This window comes from Bubalus bubalis, chromosome 11, assembly GCF_019923935.1.
Source record: "Bubalus bubalis isolate 160015118507 breed Murrah chromosome 11, NDDB_SH_1, whole genome shotgun sequence".
NCBI lineage: Eukaryota > Metazoa > Chordata > Mammalia > Artiodactyla > Bovidae > Bubalus > Bubalus bubalis.
The window spans coordinates 60,229,068-60,253,001 of NC_059167.1; the positions used below are offsets into that span (position 1 = coordinate 60,229,068).

At 37.8% G+C, this 23,934-nt stretch overlaps 2 protein-coding genes across 5 annotated transcripts in view; both read left to right on the plus strand.

Annotated features, from left to right (window-relative positions):
* SOS2 (SOS Ras/Rho guanine nucleotide exchange factor 2) overlaps window positions 1-17,156 on the plus strand; it is a 105,131-nt gene extending 87,975 nt beyond the window's left edge. Inside the window, exons 19-23 of the mRNA XM_006063149.4 lie at window positions 1,061-1,177; window positions 2,433-2,694; window positions 3,229-3,270; window positions 13,831-13,940; window positions 15,439-17,156. Of these exons, the coding sequence (XP_006063211.3) occupies window positions 1,061-1,177; window positions 2,433-2,694; window positions 3,229-3,270; window positions 13,831-13,940; window positions 15,439-15,948 (1,041 nt within the window). The 3' untranslated portion in view covers window positions 15,949-17,156. The remainder of the gene's footprint in view (window positions 1-1,060; window positions 1,178-2,432; window positions 2,695-3,228; window positions 3,271-13,830; window positions 13,941-15,438) is intronic.
* Window positions 17,157-17,307: 151 nt separating this feature from the next.
* Window positions 17,308-23,819, plus strand: VCPKMT (valosin containing protein lysine methyltransferase). 4 transcript variants are annotated; one of them, XM_006063147.4, is made up of 6 exons: window positions 17,308-18,055; window positions 18,152-18,262; window positions 18,434-18,506; window positions 19,304-19,423; window positions 20,419-20,523; window positions 22,702-23,819. In XM_006063147.4, exons 1-6 carry the CDS (start codon window positions 17,790-17,792, stop codon window positions 22,714-22,716), a joined length of 690 nt encoding a protein of 229 aa, XP_006063209.1. In that variant the 5' UTR covers window positions 17,308-17,789; the 3' UTR covers window positions 22,717-23,819. The 4 variants fall into 4 exon arrangements, 2 of the variants coding, with proteins under 2 accessions (XP_006063209.1, XP_006063210.1); XR_003112360.3 differs by having other exon boundaries at window positions 19,933-20,523; XR_003112361.3 differs by lacking the exon at window positions 22,702-23,819 and adding an exon at window positions 19,933-20,028 and having other exon boundaries at window positions 20,419-20,513.
* Window positions 23,820-23,934: the final 115 nt, after the last annotated feature.

A 23,934-nucleotide genomic window follows, 5' to 3' on the forward strand; every position in this document is an offset into this window, starting at 1 on the left:
CTGAAAAATGGAAGAAGTTTATACTAGAAATTCTAAAGCTCATTTTGCCTACTGGTAAAGCTAAAACTCAGAACTTATTTTTACATATGCTTCTAAGCCGCTTCAAAATTAAACTAAATCCAATCATTTGCTTATAAGGAAGTCATCAGAAATGCACAGAAAAATTTATGCATGAAGAGTGGATAATAACACATAATTATAATAGCAAAAAATTAGAAACCACCTGTGTAAGTTACTACCTATATGGAAATTGGTGAAATAAATTCTGGAACATTTCATCTGATGAAGTACAATATAGTTAAAATTTGTATTATTTAAAGTAAACCATACAGAAGAAAATTAATATTTTCAAAAGGCTAAAAATACCTATGTTGTGACCCCAATTTTGCAGGAAAAAAATTGTAATAATGTATATGTGCATATGTTCACACACATAGTTAAGACAATGGAAGACTATCCCAATAGTAAAATGTTGACAGTGTAATCTCTCATTGTGAGATTACTGTTTTTCTTTTTGCACTTTGTTAGATCATCTAAACTTTCTACTTAAAAACCTATGTTTAAGTTTAGCAAATACTTTTTCATTAAAGACAGAAAAGTTATTTTGTTAGATGTGAGCACAGATATGTTAAAATATATTATTGTCCTTGAAATTATTTTTGAATAGACTTTAATCCAATTTATCTCTACTTTTTTTCTGATCATCAAAGTTTTTTTGTGGATTATAACTATAATTCTGTTTTAAACACTGTTGACTTATTACTGATGATCATTTTGTTGTGTAATCAGTAGGAATGTTAACTGAGGGATACCGAGCTATTAAGATGATAATAAGTGAAAGTCTGTTCATCTTCTTAATAGAACTTTAAGATTGGAGTATAAAACTTCCATAAAAACTTTATAATTTTATCCCAAAATAGAGAGATTGGAATCAGCAATCCTTGAGGACTTTTCAGACATTAGGATCTATTAATTTGTTGATAGTTTTTTTGATATTAAACCAATGAAGTAAACATTTTAATAAAATAAAAAATATGTACTTATGGATGTTTAATTCCAGAGATTCTTTGAAAACCTTAACCCCATGGGATGTGCTTCTGAAAAAGAGTTTACAGATTATTTGTTCAACAAGTCACTAGAAATTGAACCCCGAAATTGCAAACAGCCACCTCGATTTGTAAGTGCATTATAATTTTGGAAAATTTTGTTTTTTAAAACAATATCGTCTTTAATGTTCAGTAGACTATTTGCATTAAAATCATACTTTGCTTGAATACCTGTTTTGTTTTGCAGTATTGCATTATTTCTAAAATTATATATCCTGTAGGGGGAAAGTTAGCAGTTAGATAAAACCTGATGTGTCCTGTCTCTTAAACCACTTACTTACCCATCCATTTCTGATCCTTCCTAGTATAAGGGGGAAAGCTATGAGAAAGTGAGAACCTAATGACAGGTAGGTAATAGGACAAGGAATGAAGAGACTTGGGAAAGAGTAAGGAGATACATTGTGGTTCTTCTGACTTGACCATGGTTTCTGCCATAAGAGCACCACTGTCCACAGTTATCACTGGAACCCACCTCACTCGCTAAAATTTGCTACTATACAGTAGTTGCTTTTATTCCTGGGGTTTACAGTGACATAGAAGTAGTAGAAAACCAATTATAAGGAGCTGAAAGTGAAACAAGATGTGGAAGGAAGTAAAAACCATTTGTAATACATGAACTTTGGGCCAGATAGTTTCATGTTACCTCATCTCCACAACAATTGTATGATATTGACCTTAGTCTCATTTTACAGACATAAAGACTGAGGCTCAAAGGAGATAAATAACCTTTTCAAGGCTGCATAGCTAGATATGGGCATACTTGAGGTTTTAACTCAAATTATCTGAATCTGAGTTTATATTTTTCATTAAGTTACCACTGTGGGAATTTTTAAAAGTGGAGGGTAAAGGTGAGAGACAATGATAGCAATTTTTCCCAAAGACTCTAAAGTATCATTGCAGAGGTTGGTCATTTATTATTTTGTGGAGTTGGGGAGAGGATGTCTCTTTTTTCTATAGCACCTAGCATAATATGTTGTATTTATTATATCTACAGTAAATATTTATAAAATCGATATCAATAATTTGAAGAAATTTAGATTCAGGTGTCTTGGAAGCAAACAGTTGTTTTCACATGAATTTTTATTTTATTTCTGAATTATGAAAAGAGGTTTACTTATACAGTATTCAAGTCCACCTTAAAATTAAGCCAATCAAATCTCAAACTGTTCTGCTGGAAGAACAGTTACAGACTGTCCTTGCAAGTTGGGATTTATTGTACTCTTTCAACTGTATACTAATATGCTAAGCCATAATACTTTACATAATGTACTTTATTTATTAAAGTACACTCAAGTTAGTAATGGTAATTACATTTGCTTTTCCTAGCCTAGGAAATCAGCTTTCTCCTTAAAATCTCCTGGAATAAGGCCTAATACAGGCCGACATGGCTCTACCTCAGGTACTTTGCGAGGTCACCCAACACCATTAGAAAGAGAACCGTGTAAAATAAGCTTTAGTCGGATTGCTGAAACGGAGCTTGAATCAACAGTGTCAGCACCAACCTCTCCAAATACACCATCTACCCCGCCAGTGTCTGCTTCTTCAGACCTTAGTGTGTTTTTAGATGTGGATCTCAACAGTTCCTGTGGTATGTATTTGATGTAAATTGTTTGGAAAAAAAGGGAATCTTTTGTTTTAGTTAATTCTCATCATTTTAGTTAGCAAACTGTAGAATCCTTTACAGACTATATTAGTGTGGAAAATGACATCTATATGTGAAAATAAAGATTAACACAGGGGAGGAAAGCATTATTTGTGCATTGCTTTTGCATATTATTTTCTAGTTTATTCATTCAACAAAGATTTATTCAGGACCTTTTGAGCCCCAATACATACTCTAAAGGGAGCAATAGCCAATGAAAAAGAAAACAAAGCAGATAAATTCTGTGAAGGAAATTTAAAGAGACTGATAGAGAGGGAACTATTTATGCTAAGAAAGGAAAAAAATTCCAAGTACAAAGAATACCATATTCATCCTTTAAAAACTAACATGGCAAAAGATGATGATAAAGTTCTGAACTGTGTGCATGTTATTATGTATGTTACTTTATGCAAACATATTTTTAAAATAAAATCATACATATTACCTTCCTTTTCAAATTGATTTTTCTCCTTCTAATAGGAAGCAATAGCATCTTTGCCCCAGTCCTCTTGCCTCATTCAAGTAAGTAAGAATTTAACTTGATTCTAATGAAATGACTATAAAGATAATAATTGCATTGATGAACTTTGTATATGAATATTTTGAATTTTAGCAACATTTAAAGATTTTACGAAATGAAATTCTTACAAATGGATGGAATTATTTTTTTACAATTGGGTACTATTTAAACTTTACTACAGTTTATTTTCATCATTTTACTATATATGTTTTAGGGACTGCATGATGCTGAACAAATTACTTAGCATCTCCAACTTGTTAAGGGTCAAATGAGATAACTATATAGAGCACCTAGCACATTGCTTGGCGCAGAAGGAACAGTGATTTCATATCAGTTGTCTCTCCTCTTCCCTGCTATTTCCAATTCATTTTTCTACAGGAATAATACTAAATGTTTATCAGGTTCCTAGGCTAGCTGTGATCACTTATTTCTTCTCATGAACTTATTTAGTTAAAGTAGCATTTTAAGTAAAATGCTATTCTGCCATCCTTAATTTTATCATCAGATCAGATCAGATCAGTCGCTCAGTCGTGTCCGACTCTTTGCAACCCCATGAATCGCAGCACGCCAGGCCTCCCTGTCCATCACCAACTCCCGGAGTTCACTCAGACTCATGTCCATCGAGTCAGTGATGCCATCCAGCCATCTCATCCTCTGTATGACATAAATACTGTCACCTACCTTTCTGTGGCCATTTGTTTAAAACAGAATAACCCAAAGGGATACAGCAGCTTCAGGAATAATTCTCCCAATCTAGAGGACTTCTGCTTCTATGATAGTAAAATGTAGATCATATAGATAGTAACAAGAGAATTCCTGTCTTATGAGAAAAGTAAGTTTATTCTTTTAAATATTTAATTCTGTAATTTCAAAGTTTTTATCAAGGTAATATATGTGTAGAGTTTCAAAAGGCAAATAGTGCTTAAAACACTTAGGGTGAAATTAACAACAGTATTCTCCCTCCTGACTCCCTACCCCTTGTTTTGCAGTGATTCTTCTACCTTTTCAAGTGATGTTTTTATATTTTTCTCTCTCTTGAATCATTACTTTTAGACAGTGTTTAAAAGACATGGTAGGTGAGGATTTCCCTCTTTACCTAATAAACTTCCCACATTTAGAGAAAATATTATTACGGCTAAGTCACGGAGTATATACTGTGATTATGCTTCCTTTCTTGTATGCTGTTTCCTGAAATTAATAATAGCTTCATTAATGTTTAGGATTTTTGTTTTTTAAACGTCTATTGCTGAGTCTTCCCACATGCTTTAACACCACAGTTTTCCTTAAAGTCAGACCATTTGGGGAAATTACCAAGGTTTTTTTGGTTTTGAGGGTTTTTGTATATGCTTTTTAACTGGGAAACTTCCTTACTGATGATCTTTTGTCCTCCTGCTCCATTTGGGACTGGTTGCTGTCTCGGCCTCTGACTTAGCTGAAATCCTAGAACTTTCTTCTGCTGTCATACTGGAAATGACTCCTTTATTTTGATAGGGGCACATTCTGTAGTAGCTACCTGAGAAAGGATACATAGGATATATTTTTAAGTTCTTGGATTTCTGAAAATGTATTTATTATACATTTCATTGTTAATAGTTTAGCCAGGAAAATTCCCTGGCAGTCCAGTGGTTAGGACTCTGCACTTTTGCTAATAAGGGCCTGGGTTCATTTCCTGATCAGGGAACTGATATTCCATAAGCCCGCATGCTCATCCTCAGTCACTCAGTCATGTCCGACTCTTTGTGACCCCTTTGGCTATAGCCCACCAGGCTCCTCTGTCCAGGGAATTTTTGAGGCCAGAATACTGGGGTGGGTTGCCATTTCCTTCTCCAAGCCCACATGGTGCAAACTGCCCTCCCCTAAGGCGCCCCCCACAAAAAAAAAAAGTTTGGCTGGGTAGAGAAATTTAAGTCATTTTCAGTCAGTCTTGAAGACAGTTTCCCACTGTTTTAGCTTTCATATGTGCTGTTTAGAAGTCTAGTATCATTCACTCATAAATTATTCATGCATATTTTTAAATGCCCGTTACATGTAGGCCCTATTGTAGGTACAAGAGAAGTGGCACTGAACAAAATAGACGAAACTCCTTCTGTCAGTGACCCTACATTCTTAATACTTTTTTTTGAAAACTGCAGTTTACTTGCTGTAATAACAAAGAGCCCCAAAAAGGCAGTGCCTTAAATGAAATGAAAGTTTGTTTGTCAAAATGGCCAGAGTAAGTAAACAACTCTGCTCTACTAGGCTTTCAAACTAGCAGGGCAATCCAGGCTTGTCAAAATGTGTCTTCCATCTCTGAGTTTTGAGCAACTGATTTGAGTTGTTACCATTTTTCTACCAGTAGGAACTTGGAGGGCAAGGAACTTTGTTTACAAAAACATGGTCTGGGAGTTGCAAACATCACTCCTGCTCTCATCCCATTGGCCAAAACTTAGTCACACGGACACAGCTGTAAGAAATGTTCTCTCTAACTGCTGCTGCTGCTGCTAAGTCACTTCCATCGTGTCCGACTCTGTGCGACCCCATAGATGGCAGCCCACCAGGCTCCCCCGTCCCTGGGATTCTCCAGGCAAGACCACTGGAGTGGGTTGCCATTTCCTTCTCCAATGCATGAAAGTGAAAAGTGAAAGTGAAGTCGCTCAGTCGTATCCGACTCCTAGTGACCCCATGGACTGCAGCCTACCAGGCCCCTCCATCCATGGGATTTTCCAGGCAAGAGTACTGGAGTAGGTTGCCATTGCCTTCTCCGCAGAATCTATTACTAAAAGGAAGAAAGGGAAAGGTGCCCTGGGGGACAATTAGGAGTCTCTGCCACATTAAATTCAAGAAGCTTTTAGGATCTTCTGTTTATTCCTAATGATCAGTACATTCACAGTGATCTACTTTGATGTGGGTCTTTTTTTTTTTTTTTTTTTTGCTGTGTATTTAATGAGCCATTTAAATTTAGAGATTTATGTCTTTGATTTCTAGAAAATTTTCCATGTATCATTTTGTTAATACTTTCTTCCCTTCCATGTTCCCTGGCTCCCTTTTTGGAGCTTATTTTCCATATTGTACATCCTAGATTCGTCATTCAGTTTTCTTTTATCTCCTCTTGTCCATCTCTTTGTTTTTAGGTTCTGTTTTCTGTGAGATTGCCTTACTTTAATCACCCAGCTTTTCTATTTTTTTCATCCATCATGATTTTGAATTTCTCAGAATTCTTTCTAAATCCCCTCTCAGCATGACATTTTTATATTTTTCTCTTCTGGCTTAATTTTTTAAATTTTGAAAGATTTTGTTTCTGATAAGGTTTTTTTTTGTTTTTTTTTTTTCTGAGTTTCTTTCTTCTATTTGTTGTGGTCTGTGGTCTTTCTTACTGGAGGCTTTTCTTTCTTATCTTATATCCTTAGCTTTCTGTTCATATTTTAAAGTGAGACAGTATAAATTTATGGAAAGATCTGTATCCATGGGTAAAACTGGTTGACTTGTGGGTTTCACTGTAGGGTGATAAAGTGATGAAAATTTTTTAAATTAGGAATCCCCATATTTCAGAATCTGTGAGGCCTTTTCTCTAAGAGTATTTAGTTTCTCCAAAGAAAGATCTGTGAATCTTCTCCCTGGGTGATCTTTGCATTTAGTATGAAAATCTGTTTTCAGCACAGACTAGTGTCCCCAAGTCTGATGTTTAGATTCTCCAGCAAATAAAACCTTGAGTCTCCTGCCAGTGGTGGAAATGTGGTAATTTCCTGGCTTCATTAAGTGCAGAATAGGGCTTTAGGGTTCTCGTTGTCCTTTGTATAGACTCAATCAAGTCCTCTGTCCCATGCCTTCCATTATACCAAGTGCCTTTAATTCCCGATCCCTCCTTTGGTTATGTGGGGGCAGTTTTGCTGCTGTTTGTCAGTCTCATTCAGTGTAGACTGTTGGGTTTCATCTTCCTCCATTTGTCTCCTTCATATATACTGTAGTCCACCTTTATGGGTTGAAGCTTCAGGATTCAGATGTTTCCTGGTTTCATTGAAGTTTGTATATGTTTCTTATTTTCCTTATTGTCCAGCAGTGGAAATGTTTTTACTACATATATTAGTTTCTAGTGCTTCAGTAACAGAGTACCACAAACTGAGTGACTTCAAGTCCACTTCTGAGGCTGAAAGTCTGAAAAATCAAGATGGCAGGGCTATGCTCCCTCTGAAACCTGTAAGGAGGGATCTTTCCTTGGCTTTTCTGGCTTCTGCCTTTGCTGGTAATCCTTGGCATCCTTTGGTTTGTAGATAGATCACTTTAACCTCTGCCTCTGTTGTCACATGGCCAGCTTCTCCTTGTATCTCATTTTCTCTTCAACTGTTTTTATAAAGATACCAGTCACACAGAATTAGGACTTCCCAGGTGGCACAGTAGTAAATAATCTGCCTGCCAACACAAAAGATGCAGAAGATGCGCGTTCGACCCCTGGGTTGGGAAGATCCCCTGGAGGAGGAAATGGCAACCCAGTCCAGTATTCTTGCCTGTGAAGCCCCATGGACAGAGGAGCCTGGGGGCCCACTCTTGATGACCTGCTGTTCATGGGTCGCAAAGAGTTGGATACGACTGAGCACATAGCACACAAACAGAAATAGGGTTCACTTTCATCCTAACTTGATTTCAGAGCTGTAACGTCTATATTTCCCAATAGAGTCATATTTATTGGTACTGAGGCTAGGACTTTAACATAACTTTTATGGAGAGAAGGGACACAGTTCAGTTTATAACACTGTGTCATTTTAGAACAAGGAGTTTTAGACATTATTTTGGGTGATGGTAAAATATACTTTCCATATCATAAATAAAATCATGTTTTGAATTTTAATAGAAAACATTAAGAATAACTGCCTAAAATTCTGAGTATCTTAAGGTCCTGAAAGAAATAAAAGTACAAAAAGTGCTCACGTACAATGAGAAAAACAGCAAGAAACAATGGACATGAATAGACAGTTTACATCAAAGAATGAGCAAGCCTATCTTAAAAGGTGCTCATATATCACTTACCCTTTTGAGTTGATATATTAGTATGATCCTTTTGGAGAGAAATTTGAAAACAACGTATCAAACCAAAAAAATGTTCATACCTTTTGGTCTTATTCATTCAATAGAAAATTGAGTACTTTGGACCAGCTACTCTGCCAACTACTAAGGATTCAGTAGCAAACAAGAAAAAGTCTCTGCCTTCATTAATACTGAATACCAAAACATTTTTGTGAAGAAGGCACATACATGAAGATCACATTGCTCACCCCACCCACTCTCTTGGTTTTTCTACTTTACTTTTACCTTCTTAGTCTCTCTTGCTGGTTTCTCTGCATTTTCCCAACCTGTTAAAAATGGAAGGTCCTAAGTCTCTGGATCTCTTTTCTTCTCACTCACTTGGTGTCTCATTCAATGTTATATCATCTGTAATATGATAATTCCCCATTTTTTTCCTGTGCCCAGAACTTCTCTCTTGACCTTTAGCCTCGTATAATCAGTGTCCTGTTCGATGTCTCTATTTCAATATCATGCCCTCTTTCCATTGCCACCTCTTCCCAGTTATAATCACATTTGTCTAATTGCTGAGGCTGAAAATATTAAGAGCTATCATTTACCTGTTTCTTTTTCTCATACCCAAAGTGTGATCCATCAACAAGTTTTATTTACTCTCAAAATATATCTAGGATCTAACCATTTCTTGACTTCTTTACTAGTGCTACCCTGGTCCAAGTGACCACAATCACTTACCTGGTTTATTATAGCAGCATCCTCACTTCCCACCTTCCGTACTTCAGTTTTCAATACAGCAGATGGGTCCTTTTAGAATGTAGGTTAGACTTGACTCATGACTACTTAAAGCCCATGGCCTTCTGCCGGGGTCTAGCCCCGGTGGAGTTGGCGAATTCGAAGGGGGTTTTTCTGCAAGGAGCAGGCTCTGTGTATTGTGTATTCTTTAAAAGCTCCTTTGTTTAAAAGAAAATTTTTTTATCTTTTTCAGCCTTAGGCAATGCTCTGGGAGGCTTTGGATGTAAACTGGGGAATTCCTAGGCCCTGGGAGGTGCAAGCGGAGGTGGGGTAGTCGCCTTAAATCAGAAATTGTATAAATTTTTAAAGGTTTGTGTAGAGGGGGAGGGGGCTCACCAGGTCGCCCGGCCGCAGCGTCCTGTAAGCCCTCTCATTCCTCGGGAGGTAGAGCACAGTCTCCCTCCTTTTCTTCGTCAATGGCAGAAAATATGATCTGCGCAGAAGGTGGAAACCCACTACCATCCACCGCTATAGCCTCTCCCATAGGCTATCCAACAGCCTCATGACAGGGGTCCAGACCATTTTTAATCATATTTGTAGGATAAGTTTTTAGTTGTTTTTTTTACCTTCACCCAAGTATCTAAATTAACAGTACCCTCTTCTGGAAACCAAGGACACTATTCTTTTACAAATGAAAAAAATGATTGAATGGTAGATTTTTAAACTTTGATTCCTCTCTTAATAACTGCAAAATTACTCCTATAAAGAGCTGTCTTTGTTTGATTCACTGTTACCCATGTCAGAAAGTTAAGTATAGTAAAAGATTTAGTTTTAGTCTTCAGAAACTGGGTTTTCTCTCCAACCCTTTAACACTTCAATACTTCCCACTCCTGCTTGCCCTGTCTATCCTACAGGGGGTCTGCAGCACCCTGAGTGGGGTCCTAGCCGTCCCGAAAACTCAACACAGGGGGAACAATAGGGCTGATGACCCTAATTGTTCTGAGGGGGGAGCAATAGGGCTGATGACCCTAATTGCTTCGAGGGGGAACAACAGGGCTGATGACCCAAATTGTTCCGAGGGGGGAGCAATAGGGCTGATGACCCTAATTGCTTCCAGGGGGACCTACCTTCGAAAAGCTTGTCCAGGCGCCACTTACCGGGGTCCAGCCCCGGTGGATCCAGGGAATTCTAAGGGGAGATGGCTTCGGCGATCAGGATACGATAGAATTAAAGATATAAAAAGTGATCAAATAAGGATAGCTCAGTGAGAAAATTCAGTGGAGAAAAGAGGCTGAATAACTTGGCTTACATGGAAAGCTAATAAAATTCCAAAATAAGGAATTTGAGTCACCTACGTAAACCGCAGGCGTCCTCCCGTTCTCCTGAAGGAGAGGAGACACTAAGGCCTCCCCGGACAGATCTTAGAGGCCCAGGCAAAATTAGTAGGCTTGACAAGCCTCCATGCTCAAGATGGGAATTCAGCCAGAAGGTAAGAGAAAGAACGACATGGGGAGACCAAGTTTCGGTGAACAAGGCCCGCACTTTATTTTCCAAAGTAGTTTTTATACCTTAAGTTGTGCATAGAGGATAATGGGGGAAGGGGTAGAGTCAGCAGTAAGCCAGGCTTTCTTCCTGCAAAGTTATCATATGCAAAAGTTTGAATTACATCATCTTCTGGCCAAGAGGCCTGTTAACATTTTATGATCCTTTCTTCAGAAAACTTATTTTTCTCTAAAGGTGATTATTCTAAAGTCAGGCGCCACCCTCCAAAAGCATTAGATAAAGTTGCATTCCTGTAGGGCAAAGGTGTGGTGGGCTATAACAAGAAAAGAATTAACTCAAGGGTCCAAGGTTACAAACATTAAAGCTACTACTTACATTCCTATACACCAATTATATTAATCAATACACTCCCAGGGACACAGTAGGTAAGGGATATGGAAACTTAGCAGCAAACATTGGCCCAACAAGTGAAAAACCCTTCACCAATACAATTTCTAATCAATCTTTTAACTGCTCAAAGGAATCTGTATTTAGACAGTTTAGAACATCTCATGCCTCTCAAGGTTGGGAGGCTGTGAACAATCACATGTGGCCGGAAGATCCTATTCAGGCAGGCTAGAGGACTTCCAAAGGAGTTTGTAGGAAACACTCTTGTCACGCCCAGGAACTTTATTAAGTGGAGCTGTAAGTTAACTCTTTTTCAGAGAGAGGTGGTGGGGGACAGCCCCCCGTAAAGTCAGAGGTGTAGGTGAGAGCACAAAGCAGTAAAGTAGGCAGACTCGGGTTTTGGGGGTAGATGCTCGAGAATTTCCAGGGGAACTCCTGAGGCTCGATCCCACCTTTGCATATGCCGAGCCTCCTTCCTCATGACCTTTGCCACGGGCGGAGTTCCTCACGCTGGCTCCTGGCAGCCTTCCATCTTAGAGTAAAAGACACAGTTTCAGTTTCTTCAAAAAGGACCCATAAGGTCCTGTGAAATTTGACCTCTGATCAGTCAGACTTCATCACCTGCTGTTCTCTCCTATCACCTACTCTGCTCTAGCTACTCTGCATCCTGGACATACTCCCACATCAGGACTTCTGTTCTTCCGATTCCCTCTGCTTAGAGTGCTGTTCACCCGTCTGGCCTAATGGCAAGCTCCCTTGCCTCCTTCAACCTTTTTCTCAGTGTTTCCTGAGGGAGGTCTTCCCTGATCACCCTGTTTGAACTTGCTCCCCATTCCCTATCTAATATTTCTTCTTTTAACTTACAGCTGTTATACTTTTACTTAATCATCATGTATATTCTTTCTTTCTTATCAACCTAGAATGTAAGCTTCATAAGGACATGAATTTTTGTTTCTTGTTCACTGCTGTATTGCTAGTGCCCAGAAGAGTGCTGGCACTGTAGCAGATACCCAATAAATATTTGTTGCGTGGATGGATGCGTGAATGATAAAAAATTGGAAGTAACTTACATAGCTAACTAACATTACAGAAATTGTTTAGTAAATTATCCAACATTCACTAGTATAGAATAATGAAGTTATTTTAGAAGCTCACAAAACCTGAATAATCTGTGGGGAAGTGCTCTTAATGGAAAATAAAATTGAAGTTGAGACTTCAGCACAGGTTACTAAGTACCTCCTATCATAGTGGTTAAGTGGTCTGACGTAGAGTCAGACTCAGTTTCAAAAACTTAAAACAAATGTCTCATCATCATTAAGATATTTTTTGCTTCCATAAGCATGTGTGTTTCTGTAAGGAAGAGAAGACTCAACTCAGTCTGCCTTAAACACTAAGGAAGCATTCTGACTCATTAGCTGAAAATCTGGAGGACGGTTGCTTTAAGACTGGTTGATTCGGTGTTTCAGTGATATTATCAAAGACCGGGTTTCTTTTTGACCATTCATTGTTTTGTCCAGATTATCAGCTTTATCTAAGGCTGTTTTTCCTCAAAGTCGAAAGAGAGGTGACAGGAGCAATAAAAAGATTATGTGTGTCCTTGCTCAGTCAAGTGAGAAAGAGGTACAAAGAAAGACTGACAGACTGCTTTTCCAAAAGAATAAGAAACTTCTTTTTCAGAAGCCTTTCGCATAACTCCTTTCAGATTTCAGTAATCTGAATTGGGTCCTGTGCCAACAGCTAAACCAGTTACTCTGGCTGAGGGAATGGTCTAAGCAGGCCCCATCTTTGGAGCTAAGGGGTGAGGTCAGATTTCACTGAAGCACATGGCTGCATGCATAAAAAAGAGGTAGCTACAGATCTGATCTTGTCAAGAAAATGAGTCCTTTGTCCACTTCTTGACTGAAATTGGGGCGCCCTCGGCAGAATTGGCTGACTAAACCATGTGGAATGGATTCACCATCACCTAGAGACAAAGACAGGGCAGGGTGTGCTGGGCAAGCAAAAGGAACGTATTGACAGTGGATAGAGCTCTACCTGGCCTCCTCGCACCACCTGCCAACACCACATAGGGATCCTGTTTGTTTCTGCTGCTGGCACTCTGAGCCAGCAAGACCCTCTGGGGTGACTGCAGAGTGATATGATCAGGACAGCAACTTTTGACATGGAGTAATGAGTGACATCTTTATTTGGATGTCCCATAAGCAGTTCACACAAACTCAGTGTGTTTAAAATTAAACTCATTAGCTTCTTTCCCAACAAGCTCCTTTAAACCCAATCTCAGTATAATGATAAACAAGACTTGATCAGTGCCTTTATACAGGTCCATAATGACAGGTATTATAACCATATGAAAAAGATAAAAAAAATAAATGAACATGAAAATCGTTCTATGTCTGGTTGGCATGTTTAGGGATAATTTTTCCTCTAATACTTTATTATTTTGTAAATTTCCATTAATGTGGTTATGTAATGGGTCCATTATCAATAAGAAATTTGTATAGAGAATGGTTCTGTGATACAACAGTACCCTATCATCTCCTAAATGAAGGTTTTATTACCTATATAGAAATGTATCCGATAGTAACTTTTTCAAAAATGCATAGTCTCTGTTTATGGATGCTCTTTCTTTGGAAATTAGTACAGTTATACAAACAAAAGACTTTTCAGGGAGCAGAATCTCCTTATTAATCTTAATTGGATACTATATTTTCATTTAGCAGTAGTACCTAGCATGTGGCAGGCACTATCAGTGTGTTACATGCTATGGATATGAAAATAAATACTGCCCTCAAAAAAGCTTACACCTTAATGGACAGGATAGCTAAACCAACAGTCAGCTACAGTACAGTCTGATGGATGCCATAGGAGAGGTGATCACAGACTGAAATAAAGTTTTGTCTTATGATTGCATTATGAGTTGTGGTTAAACTAATCTTTTTTACCCCCAGAGTCTTTCTTCAGTTCGTGTGGTAGTTTACATAAGCTAAGTGAAGAGCCACTGATTCCTCCTCCACTTCCACCTCGAAAAAAATTTGATCAGGATGCTTCAAATTCCAAGGTAGGGAATTTCCCCAATGGTCCAGTGGTTAGGATGCTGTTTTTCCATTACAGGAGGCACAAGTTTGATCCCTGGTCAGGGAACTATAGATCCCACATGCTGTGCCTTTCGGCCAACAAGAGCAACAACAAAAATCCAAGGTAGTCAACAGGACTTGGGTTTGCCTCAACTTATTCAAAGTTGTGAATCTTCAAAACAGTGCTTATTCTTAAAAAGAGTCTGTCAATTATAATTTGGTTACCCTTTATGTTTTTTAAATACTTAGGTTGTTTTATTTAGAATATACCTTAAATAATTGTTTAATCCTCATAATACTTTTTCTTAAAAAAAAAAAAAGGAGGCTGGGCAGATTCATAGATACTCAGAAGTACATTTTCTTTTGGGTAGAGATGGGAAAAACTGTAGTATTCAAAGCATTCTCCAAACTTTCAGCTGGTGCTTCTCAAACTTCAGGCTGCATCACAAGCATCTGAAAGGTTTGTTAAAACCAGGTGGCTAGAATTTCTGATTCAGTTGGTCTGGGGCAGGGCCCAAGAATTTTCATTTATAACAAATCCCTACTAAGGCTTGCCTGGTGGCTCAGACGGTAAAGAATCTGCCTGCAATGCAGGAGACCTGGTTTCAATCCTTGGGTCAGGAAGATCCCTGGAGAAGGGAATGGCTACCCATTCCAGTATCCTTGCCTGGAGAATTCCATGGAATGGGGAGCCTGGCAGGCTACACCCCATGGGGTCACAAAGAGTCGGACTCAACTGAGCAACTAACACTTTCACTTTCAATAGTGCTGATGCTGCTGATCCTGGGTCAAACTTTGGAGAACCACCGCTCTGAACTTCACTGGGGATAGTAGAAGTAAATGGCCAAAAAGCAGAAGATGGATATTAAGTCCTCTTGACATCATGTTCTTTCATGTCTTGTTGTTGTTCATTCACTAAGTCATGTCCGCCTCTTTGAGACCCCATGGACTGCATCATACCAGGCTTCCCTGTCCTTCATTATCTCCCGGAGTTTGCTCAAACTCATGTCCATTTAGTCGGTGATGCCATCCAACCATCTCATCCTCTGCTGCCCCCTTTTCTTGCTCTCATTCTTTCCTAGCATCATGGTGTTTTCTAGTGAGTCAGCTCTTCTTATCCATCAGGTGGCCAAAGTATTGGAACTTCAGCTTCAGCATTCATGTCTACAAAACTAAATATTCTTTTTACTTACTTGCCCATTATTATAATTAAAATGCATAAATTTATAAACTGTATCTACAAAGCAAGATAATCTGAGGCTTTATAAGATTTCAGTTAAAACATCTCATATATAAAAATATTAAACTGAGCCCTGAGTGAAACCAGGAGTAATTTATTCATAAATCTGATTATTAAACCAGATTAACCTATTTTGTGTCTCTGGATTTAACTTAACACATAAGAATTTTTTAGTCTTTAAAACTTTTTCTTATAGATGTTTCAAGAGAACAGAGGTATAATTTAATTTTTTTGTTTTTGAGGGAACTATGAAATCTGATGATGACCCCCCTGCTATTCCACCAAGACAACCTCCTCCTCCAAAGGTAAAACCCAGAGTTCCTGCTCCTACTGGTCCATTTGACGGGCCTCTGCATAGTCCACCTCCACCGCCGCCAAGAGATCCTCTTCCTGATACCCCTCCACCGGTTCCACTTCGGCCTCCAGAACACTTTATAAACTGTCCGTTTACCCTTCAGCCACCTCCACTGGGACATCTTCACAGAGATTCAGACTGGTTCAGAGACGTTAGTACGTGTCCAAATTCTCCGAACACTCCTCCTAGCACACCCTCTCCAAGGGTACCTCGTCGATGCTATGTGCTCAGTTCTAGTCAAAATAATCTTGCTCATCCTCAAGCTCCCCCTGTTCCACCAAGGCAGAATTCAAGCCCTCATCTACCAAAACTGCCACCAAAGACTTACAAACGGGAGCTTTCACACCCCCCAGTGTATAGACTGCCTTTGTTAGAAAATGCAGAAACTCCTCAATGACCCTAGCCATATGTAGTCATTGACACTGGAATGATATTTGTAAAGTTTCTTTTTTTTTTAATTTATTCAAAAAAGGCATAGTATTTTAGTACTTTTTAAAAAATAATGCTCTTACAAAAATGCTACTGATCAAATAAGCTTTTCAGAATTGGAAAAATAAAAATACAGAAGTCATTTACCATTATCCTCAGGTGATCAGTAGCATTACCTTGTCTTGGATCCTCAGTGCTGCCAAAAGGCCAGTATAAGGAATTTATATTTGCACTGTAGACTCTGCTAAAATATGGTTTAAAGTGAAATTGATTGCACTGAAAGGGGATAGTGCATTTGTGGAATTTTTCAAATTTGAGTAACAGATGACTATTTAAGGCAGTGAATTTACACACATATAGGGGGTGTGTGGTGATACTGATTTTTAAGCCTCTTTGACCATCTTTGTTTTTACATCTAGTTTTTACCGAAAATTGTGAATAAACACCCACTATTCTTAAATTCTTCAATGCCATGTCTTAAATGCCAGAATTTGCTGCTGAAGACAAAAGTGAAAAATAGAATGAAAATAATAGAATGCACTGTGTTTATTATGTTGTCAAAATGTAAAGACTACCTAACTCAGTCATAGAGGGAAAAAGGGCATATATCTTGTACAGATGTGCCTTTTTGTTTTTGTGGACTATGGTGTCTTTAGCTAACGAGTTGCCTATTGTTTTGGAAAACAAAGTTAATATGCCATATATGTACAGTTTTGTTTATATTGTATATTTAAAAATAATGCTAATAACCTATATAAATTTATGTGACTCAAGGCCTATAATACAATCTGCTACTTTACTAATTCATAAATCCAGAGGATAATTTTCTTATGGCATAGGAACCAACTGCATTGCCTTCAAAACCAAGTAACTTTCTCTATAGATCTCGTGTTAACTAAAATTTTTTAAAGTATTTTTTTAGATTGGTAATATTTAAACCAGCAGTTAAAGCTTTATTAAACTTTTTAATCAGAGAAGTGATTAAAACTTTTATTTGCCATTTGTACTCCTCTGTTCAAAGTGATGAAAAAGCGTGTTTTGCTCTTAGTGCTAGCAGCAGTTGTAAAGTAGCCAAAAGCCACATTGTTTATTTACTGGTCTGTGGCCTTTTACTGTGCTTTGTATCAGAGTTCCTAACAAGATTAATAAATCACCCCAGTCTTAATTTTTAAAAGACTTTTAAAATGTGTTTTCATTATAAGGAACAAGGGGGTAAGACTGTCGAATTCTGTACAAGTAATACATACACACACATTATTTTCAGTTATTTTGTGCAATTTAAATTCCATAATCCCAAAGAATTTAAGTGATGTAAACTTTAGAGGGAAGAGGGGAAACTGTCTTCACCGTTAAACGCAATCACAAGCTTCCTGCAACCGTTTTATGCATTTGAGATGAAAATTTAGGAGCCTATTATGAACTCGAGATAAGCAGACTATAGCCACCCTTGGTAGTATCTTGGAAGCTGCCTTGATTTAAAGACAGTAATTAAAAAAAAAGAGTTATCAGTCTCCAGCCAGGTAAAAACGCTCAGGTTGGCGTTGTCTGGAAAAGTGATTTAAACTGCCCGTTCGTTAAGCCACACTTGTAATTTAGGGGAGAATGAGACGGTTTCGCGCGTAGGGGTGCCTCGGCCCACCGTTGGGCAGCGCTGGAAGAACGCTGCCTTCCAGGCTTTGTGGCTTCGCGCACGCGCCGTAGCCCCAACTCCGCCACCGGGACGCGCCGGGGCCCTGGCAAGGCGGGGCCTGGAATAGTGCGCGTGAATGTGACGTCGCTGCGTGCGACGCCTCTTGTTGCCGGGCAGCGATGGCGGCTTCTTTGGAGTCCTCTGGGGAGGATCCACTGCGGAACTTTGTGCGAGTTTTGGAGAAGCGAGATGGCACGGTGTTACGACTGCAGCAGTATGGCTCCGGCGGCGTGGGTTGCGTTGTTTGGGACGCTGCCATTGTCCTTTCTAAATACCTGGAAACGCCCGGATTTTCCGGCGATGGGGCCCACGCGCTGAGCCGGCGGTCGGTGCTAGAGCTGGGCTCAGGCACCGGGGCTGTGGGGCTCATGGCCGCTACCCTCGGGTAAGACCTGGCGGGAGGGTACGCCGCTTTGTTCGGGAACCCCGATTACTGGCTTCCAACTCTTTTGCCTACACGTAAATCAACGTTATTTTATAGGGCAGATGTTATAGTCACCGATCTTGAGGAATTGCAAGACTTGCTGAAGATGAATATTAATATGAACAAGCATCTTGTCACTGGTTCTGTTCAAGCCAAGGTACTGAAATGGTTTGTATGGCCTTTCAGCTTGTTTTAAGATAACAATTTGTAGCTTGCTTTAAATTGCGTTTCGCTGAAAGCATGATTAATACGAGTGGAGATTTCTGGGTCTTTTTATAAAACAAGACTATTTTAAATTAGTAAAGCAACAGTTTAAAATATGTGGTTGACGTTTTTAAGGGGGGAAGAATTAGAAGACTTTCCTTCTCCGCCAGACTATATACTGATGGCTGACTGCATATACTACGAAGAGGTGAGTATTTGATGAGTGGAGTCTCTTCCTTTAGAAGACTTAAACTGTATTTCGAGGATTCTGGAGCACGCATTACTTAGCATTTTAACGTCTCTGAATGCAGGATATATGTTCCATAGTTGATGAACAAAGAGAAAGGTCACCAGGAAGTACGTATATGTACTCATAATTAACATAGAGGTCCCTGAACCTTATTGAGAAAAGTGTTACGTGCATTTTAGGAGAGGCCTCCGTAAAATTTTTAAAGGATTTTTTATTCTGGATCTCCTGTAAAAGGCTAAGATTTCTTTTTTTTTTTAAGTTAGCTGTAAGTTGCATCCTAAAGGATTCATTGTTTGGGGGCAAGATTTATTATATTTATAGAATTTTTTTTTCTTTTAGAATATCAGTTTGTATAATGTAAGCATCAGTCATTTTTTTACAATAATGAACATTGAACCAACTTATGTTCAAGTTAAAGTTGGACCTACTTTCATAAGTAAATTGTTGATTGTTTAAATATTGTTAGAGTAAGCTTTAAGAATGCTGTCAATTCCATTTTTACCCATGGGTACTCCAAAATGCAATCACTTGAATCCATTCTTGGAAGCTGAAATTAATACAATGGTTGATTAGTTAAGAGTTTACCAATTGTTAGTTACAGAGTTGTTAACTGTGTTTACTGGGTTGGATTGATTCAAAGATGTGTGAATTGTAAGGGAGTTATAATTATCTCCTCTGCCTCCCCTACCCCCTTTTATAGTAAACAAATGTGTTTTTAAAAGTCATTAACAAAAATCATATTCCTTTTTGAACAGTCTTTGGAGCCACTGTTGAAAACCCTAAAAGATCTCAGTGGGTCTGAGACTTGTATTATATGTTGTTATGAACAGCGAACAATGGGAAAAAATCCAGAAATCGAGAAAAAATATTTTGAGGTGAGTACTCTATTAGATCTACCTTTGTAGGGATTACCCTTCAGAGAGGCTATGTGTGACTTTGTGTTTCAGTATATTGTGGTAATTTTGAGTAGGGAAAACATTTTGCTTGTATGAACCCAAGGAGAGAATTCTTTAGAGCACACCATTCTAACAACTGCTGCCAGCCTCCCCCGCCCCAGTACCCCCATTCTGATCCTTTATTTTTCTTTTCTGATTTGTTGATCTAGTATTTGTAAAGCCATGTAAAATAATAATGTGACACCCTTGTCTTTTCTGAGAAAGTTTTCAGTGTTTATCAGACAAGTTGCTGGCTTTTAGCAACATATTAATGATGTATATATTTTTTGGAGAATACATCATAGAAACATGATATGTGATATGTTGAAACATGATATGTTTTCATTTCAGTATTTTCCACTGTATTTTTATGGTAGCTTTGGCCAATGTATCCTACCTATTTTGAAGTTGTTCTTTTCTTTTTCTTTTTTTTTTTTTCCTTTTGCAAGAATTAATAACCCACAGGAAGCTGCAGAAGTAGTACTTAGAATCCCATTTGTGTTTCACCCATCTTCCTCCAGTGGTCACCCAAATGCTTCTTATGGGTAAAGATCCATCATACGACAAGTGGTTCCTCTTAAGGAAACATCTTTATGGCTCTTCAGTTTTATCTTCTGAAAGGGTTACTTTGGGTAAAGTGACTCTTCATGACTCTGCCTCAGATATATGGTGAAATGGTTTTTTACTTTTATGTTTTTCTTGACTGTGAAGAACTTTAATGAACTTTTGAAATAATGTATACTTGAAAATTTGATATCATTAATCAGTTTTCAGTTGAGTTAAAACATATCAAATGCATATATATCAAGTGCTTAGCTCAACTTTTCATATACCCCTCCCAGTCAGTATTCCAAAGGTAACCACCATTCTGATTTCTGTCAGCAATGGATAGTTCATATTATTGAATTTGAATTGCATCTTTTTTAAATTTATAGCTCCTTCAACTAGACTTTGACTTTGAAAAAATTCCTTTGGAAAAACATGATGAAGAATATCGAAGTGAAGATATTCACATTTTATACATCAGAAAGAAAAAATCGGTAAATACATGTTTGCCTTATCATCCTCTGAAGTGATTTCACTAGCTGGACACTGTCTCTGAGCTTGAGTATGATGCAGATATTAATTTTCATGTGGGGAAATGGCTATAATGATTAACAGAACCAGGGCACTAATGCTCAGTGTTAAGATTGCCTAACTTATCGGGCCTCAGGTGTTTTCTCTAAAAGGCAGACTTTTTTTGTAAAGGTCATTTCTAGCTGTAAATTACATAGCTTTATAATTGGGCATTACCTCAGACAAGTAACTTAGCTATTTATAAATTTCTTTTATCTCTTAGAGGTTTTCAAATGCCAGTTCTGACCTTTGTGAACTCTCTCCAACCATTCAAGTTTGTGTTTTTTTTAAACTAGTCCAACTATAACATAGTTATATGTTTTTATTTTTTGGTCTGTCCAATAAAGAAAAATGCAGTCAATTAAATAGAATTTTTATGTTCCTCTTTTAGATTGCTTCCTTTACCCATTATAATAAGTACATTTTATACAGTGTCTTGTATTTGAATGTGTAGAAGGGAAGAATTGTGTCCCATCTACCTTTGTACCCCAGCACCTTGTGTGTATGTGACTGGTATAAGGCAAGAACAGATTACTTTTATGAATTGAGGGTGCTAAATGTGATTTAGTTCCATTTGTTTCTATTATCTTTCCTTTGGACTTGTGGTGAAGTTTTTTGATTTATGTGCATTCTAGCCAAAAGCAGATAATGTGCATTTTTTGGAATCAGGAGTAGGTGTTGGAACTACAAAGAAGAGCAGTGGGATTAGTAATTCAGGTCAACTATTATGTGGCATGGTTCTAGAGATAAAACAATGAATTAAAAATGTTTTATGCCTTAAAGGATCCAGTTTTAGCCAAAGCTGTTGTATAGTTTTAAAAGTAGGTTGGTTTTTTTTTGTTTTTTTGTTTTTTTTTTTTGAGGCATAAAAATTTTGTATTTCCTAAATATAAAGGCTTTTTTCGGGGGGGTGGGCAGAGAGTCATTTGTTTTTTTAACTTGATATAATTTATATACAATAAAGTTTACACTTAAGCCATTTTTAGTATATTTACCTAATTGGACAGCCATCACCACGTTTTAATTTTCAACATTTTCATTACCCCCAAAAGGAACCCCATACCTTTTAGCAGTTACACCTTATTCCTGCCTTCCCCAGCCCTTAGCAACCACCAGTCTGTATCTGTGGATTTGCCCATTCTGAACATTCCATACAGATGGAATCACGCATGATGTGTGCTTCTTCTATCTGGCTTCTTTCATTCAGCAGTGTTTTCAAGGGTGCATCCACATTGTAGCGTGCATCAGCACTTCACTTCTTTTACACTTGAATAGTAGTCCTTTGTATGGATATGCCACACCTTATCCACGCATTCATCAGTTGATGAGCATTTCCGTTGTTTCCACTTTGGGCTCTAATGAATGATCCTGTCGTGAATATTCATGTGAAACTATTGTGTGGTGTGTTTCATCTCTTGAGGGTGTGTATACCCATAGTGGAATTGCTAGGGCACACGGGAACTCTTTGTTTAGCTTTTTGAGGACTTGCCAAACTATTCCAAAGCTGCTATACTATTTTCCTTTCTCACCAGCACTGTCTGCATTTTCCAGTTTCTCCATATCCTCCTTAACATTTATTGTTGTTAATCTTTTTTATTGTAGTCATCTCAGTAGGTATGAAGTGGTAATCACATTGTGGTTTTTATTTCCCTAATGACTAATGATGTTGAGTATCTTTTTTTGTGTACTTATTGGCCTTTTTACATGTTTGTAGAAACCCTTTGCCTATTTTAAAATTGAGTTGTCTTCACTGTTGAGTTGTAAACATTCTTCATATATCCTGGATACCAGACTCATACGAGATTTATGACTTCCAAATACTGTCTTCCCATTCTGTGGGTTGTCCTTTTCTTATCTTGATAGTATGTCCTTTGAAACACAGAGGTTTTTAATTTTGATGATGTCTAGTATATCTGTTCTTTCTTTGGTTGCTTGTACTTTAGGCATTAACAAAGCCCCATCTCCAAGCATTATATATAGCTATTCATTTGAATTGCATTTAGCTGTCAGCAGGCATAATACCTAGTATTAAATACCCAGTAAATATTTAATATATAATAAGAAATCAGTCTTTTAAGGTTTCCATTTTTTTTTTCTTATAGAAATTCCCATCATGAAATCTTTAGTCATGTTACCCAAGCCTCTAACAACGTGGGTAAGCTAATAACATGAATGAAGCATGTGAATACAGCATGGGAAGATTGTGTTCACAGATTTTTTCAGCATGTCTTTAGGGATCCGATCTAGAGACAACCACCACCGGCTGCCTGCAATATGAAAAATGACTTGACTGACTGCCTACCTACCAATGGGCCTGAAATCCAACTTAGTTTACTTTTAGCTCCACATCAAGTTCTGCTTAAAAGAAACATTGTGTCAGTCACTCCTCCAATAAAAATAGGTACTGAGGTTAGCCTAAAGTCTGCCAAAAATAATGAAGTAGCATGGTTGGCTTGGCATGTTTTCAGGAAAATAGAGGTAAGTTGACCCAGTTTCTAAAGAGAGGTATCAGTTACTCTTTAATAATGTTTAAATTCAAATCAGTAAATTTTAATTTGTCATCAAGATAAGTTTAAGAGAGGGTTTTAACATTTATACAATGGGTTTTATTGTAAGTATCTTCCACTTCATTGTTTTTTCAGACAACTTTAATATTTGTGTTCTTTTACTTGGGGGAAAAAAAACCGAAAAGACTGTTTTGTGACCAAAGTTCTGTGCTTTTCCTTCACCGTACTGATTATAGTATAATTTACCCTGTGAATTACATAATAAATTATACTGTGGTTGGTTAATAAAGAAGACAGAAGAAGTCAGGGTGCAAGGGAGGGAAACATCCTGGTAAAAATTTTTTATTTGAGGATGGAGTGAGAATAAAAGGCCCAGCCTCAGGCTCGTGCATTTATGTGGCTTGTGTACTCTTCCTCCTGTGTAGCTTCCAGGAAAATGTGGCTAAATTCACTGGTGATCACTTATTTATATGAAACAGAAAGCTATTTAAATAACTACAAGTGTACTTCTGTGTACATTTACCAAATGATTTTTTTTCTGTGTGGTCTCTGTTTTATGTTATGATAATCATCTGTTCGCAGACTGATCTGTCAGGACTTCCCAGTCACACTGGTTCCAAAGCGTAATAGTAACCAGATGGAATGCTGGTACTTAACAGGCATTGGTGCTAGGTGGCACATTTTATGTGTTAAAATAAACATTGTTTTTGAGATCCTGTGACTTTGAGAATGTTTCAGAAATAGCTTTAGAGAAAATAAACATTTAAAGCAGGTGACTGCTTTCCAGAAAGAGCAAAAGCAGCCCTAGAGAAATTAAAGATTAACATC

Bases quoted from the DNA above. Each gene is read 5' to 3' on its own strand.
- VCPKMT (XM_006063147.4), top strand. From the start codon at position 17,790: ATGGCGGCTTCTTTGGAGTCCTCTGGGGAGGATCCACTGCGGAACTTT. The intron at 18,263-18,433 runs GTTTGTATGGCC...GACGTTTTTAAG, and splicing joins CAAGCCAAGGTACTGAAATG to GGGGGAAGAATTAGAAGACT. The intron at 18,507-19,303 runs GTGAGTATTTGA...CTTTTTGAACAG, and splicing joins ACTGCATATACTACGAAGAG to TCTTTGGAGCCACTGTTGAA.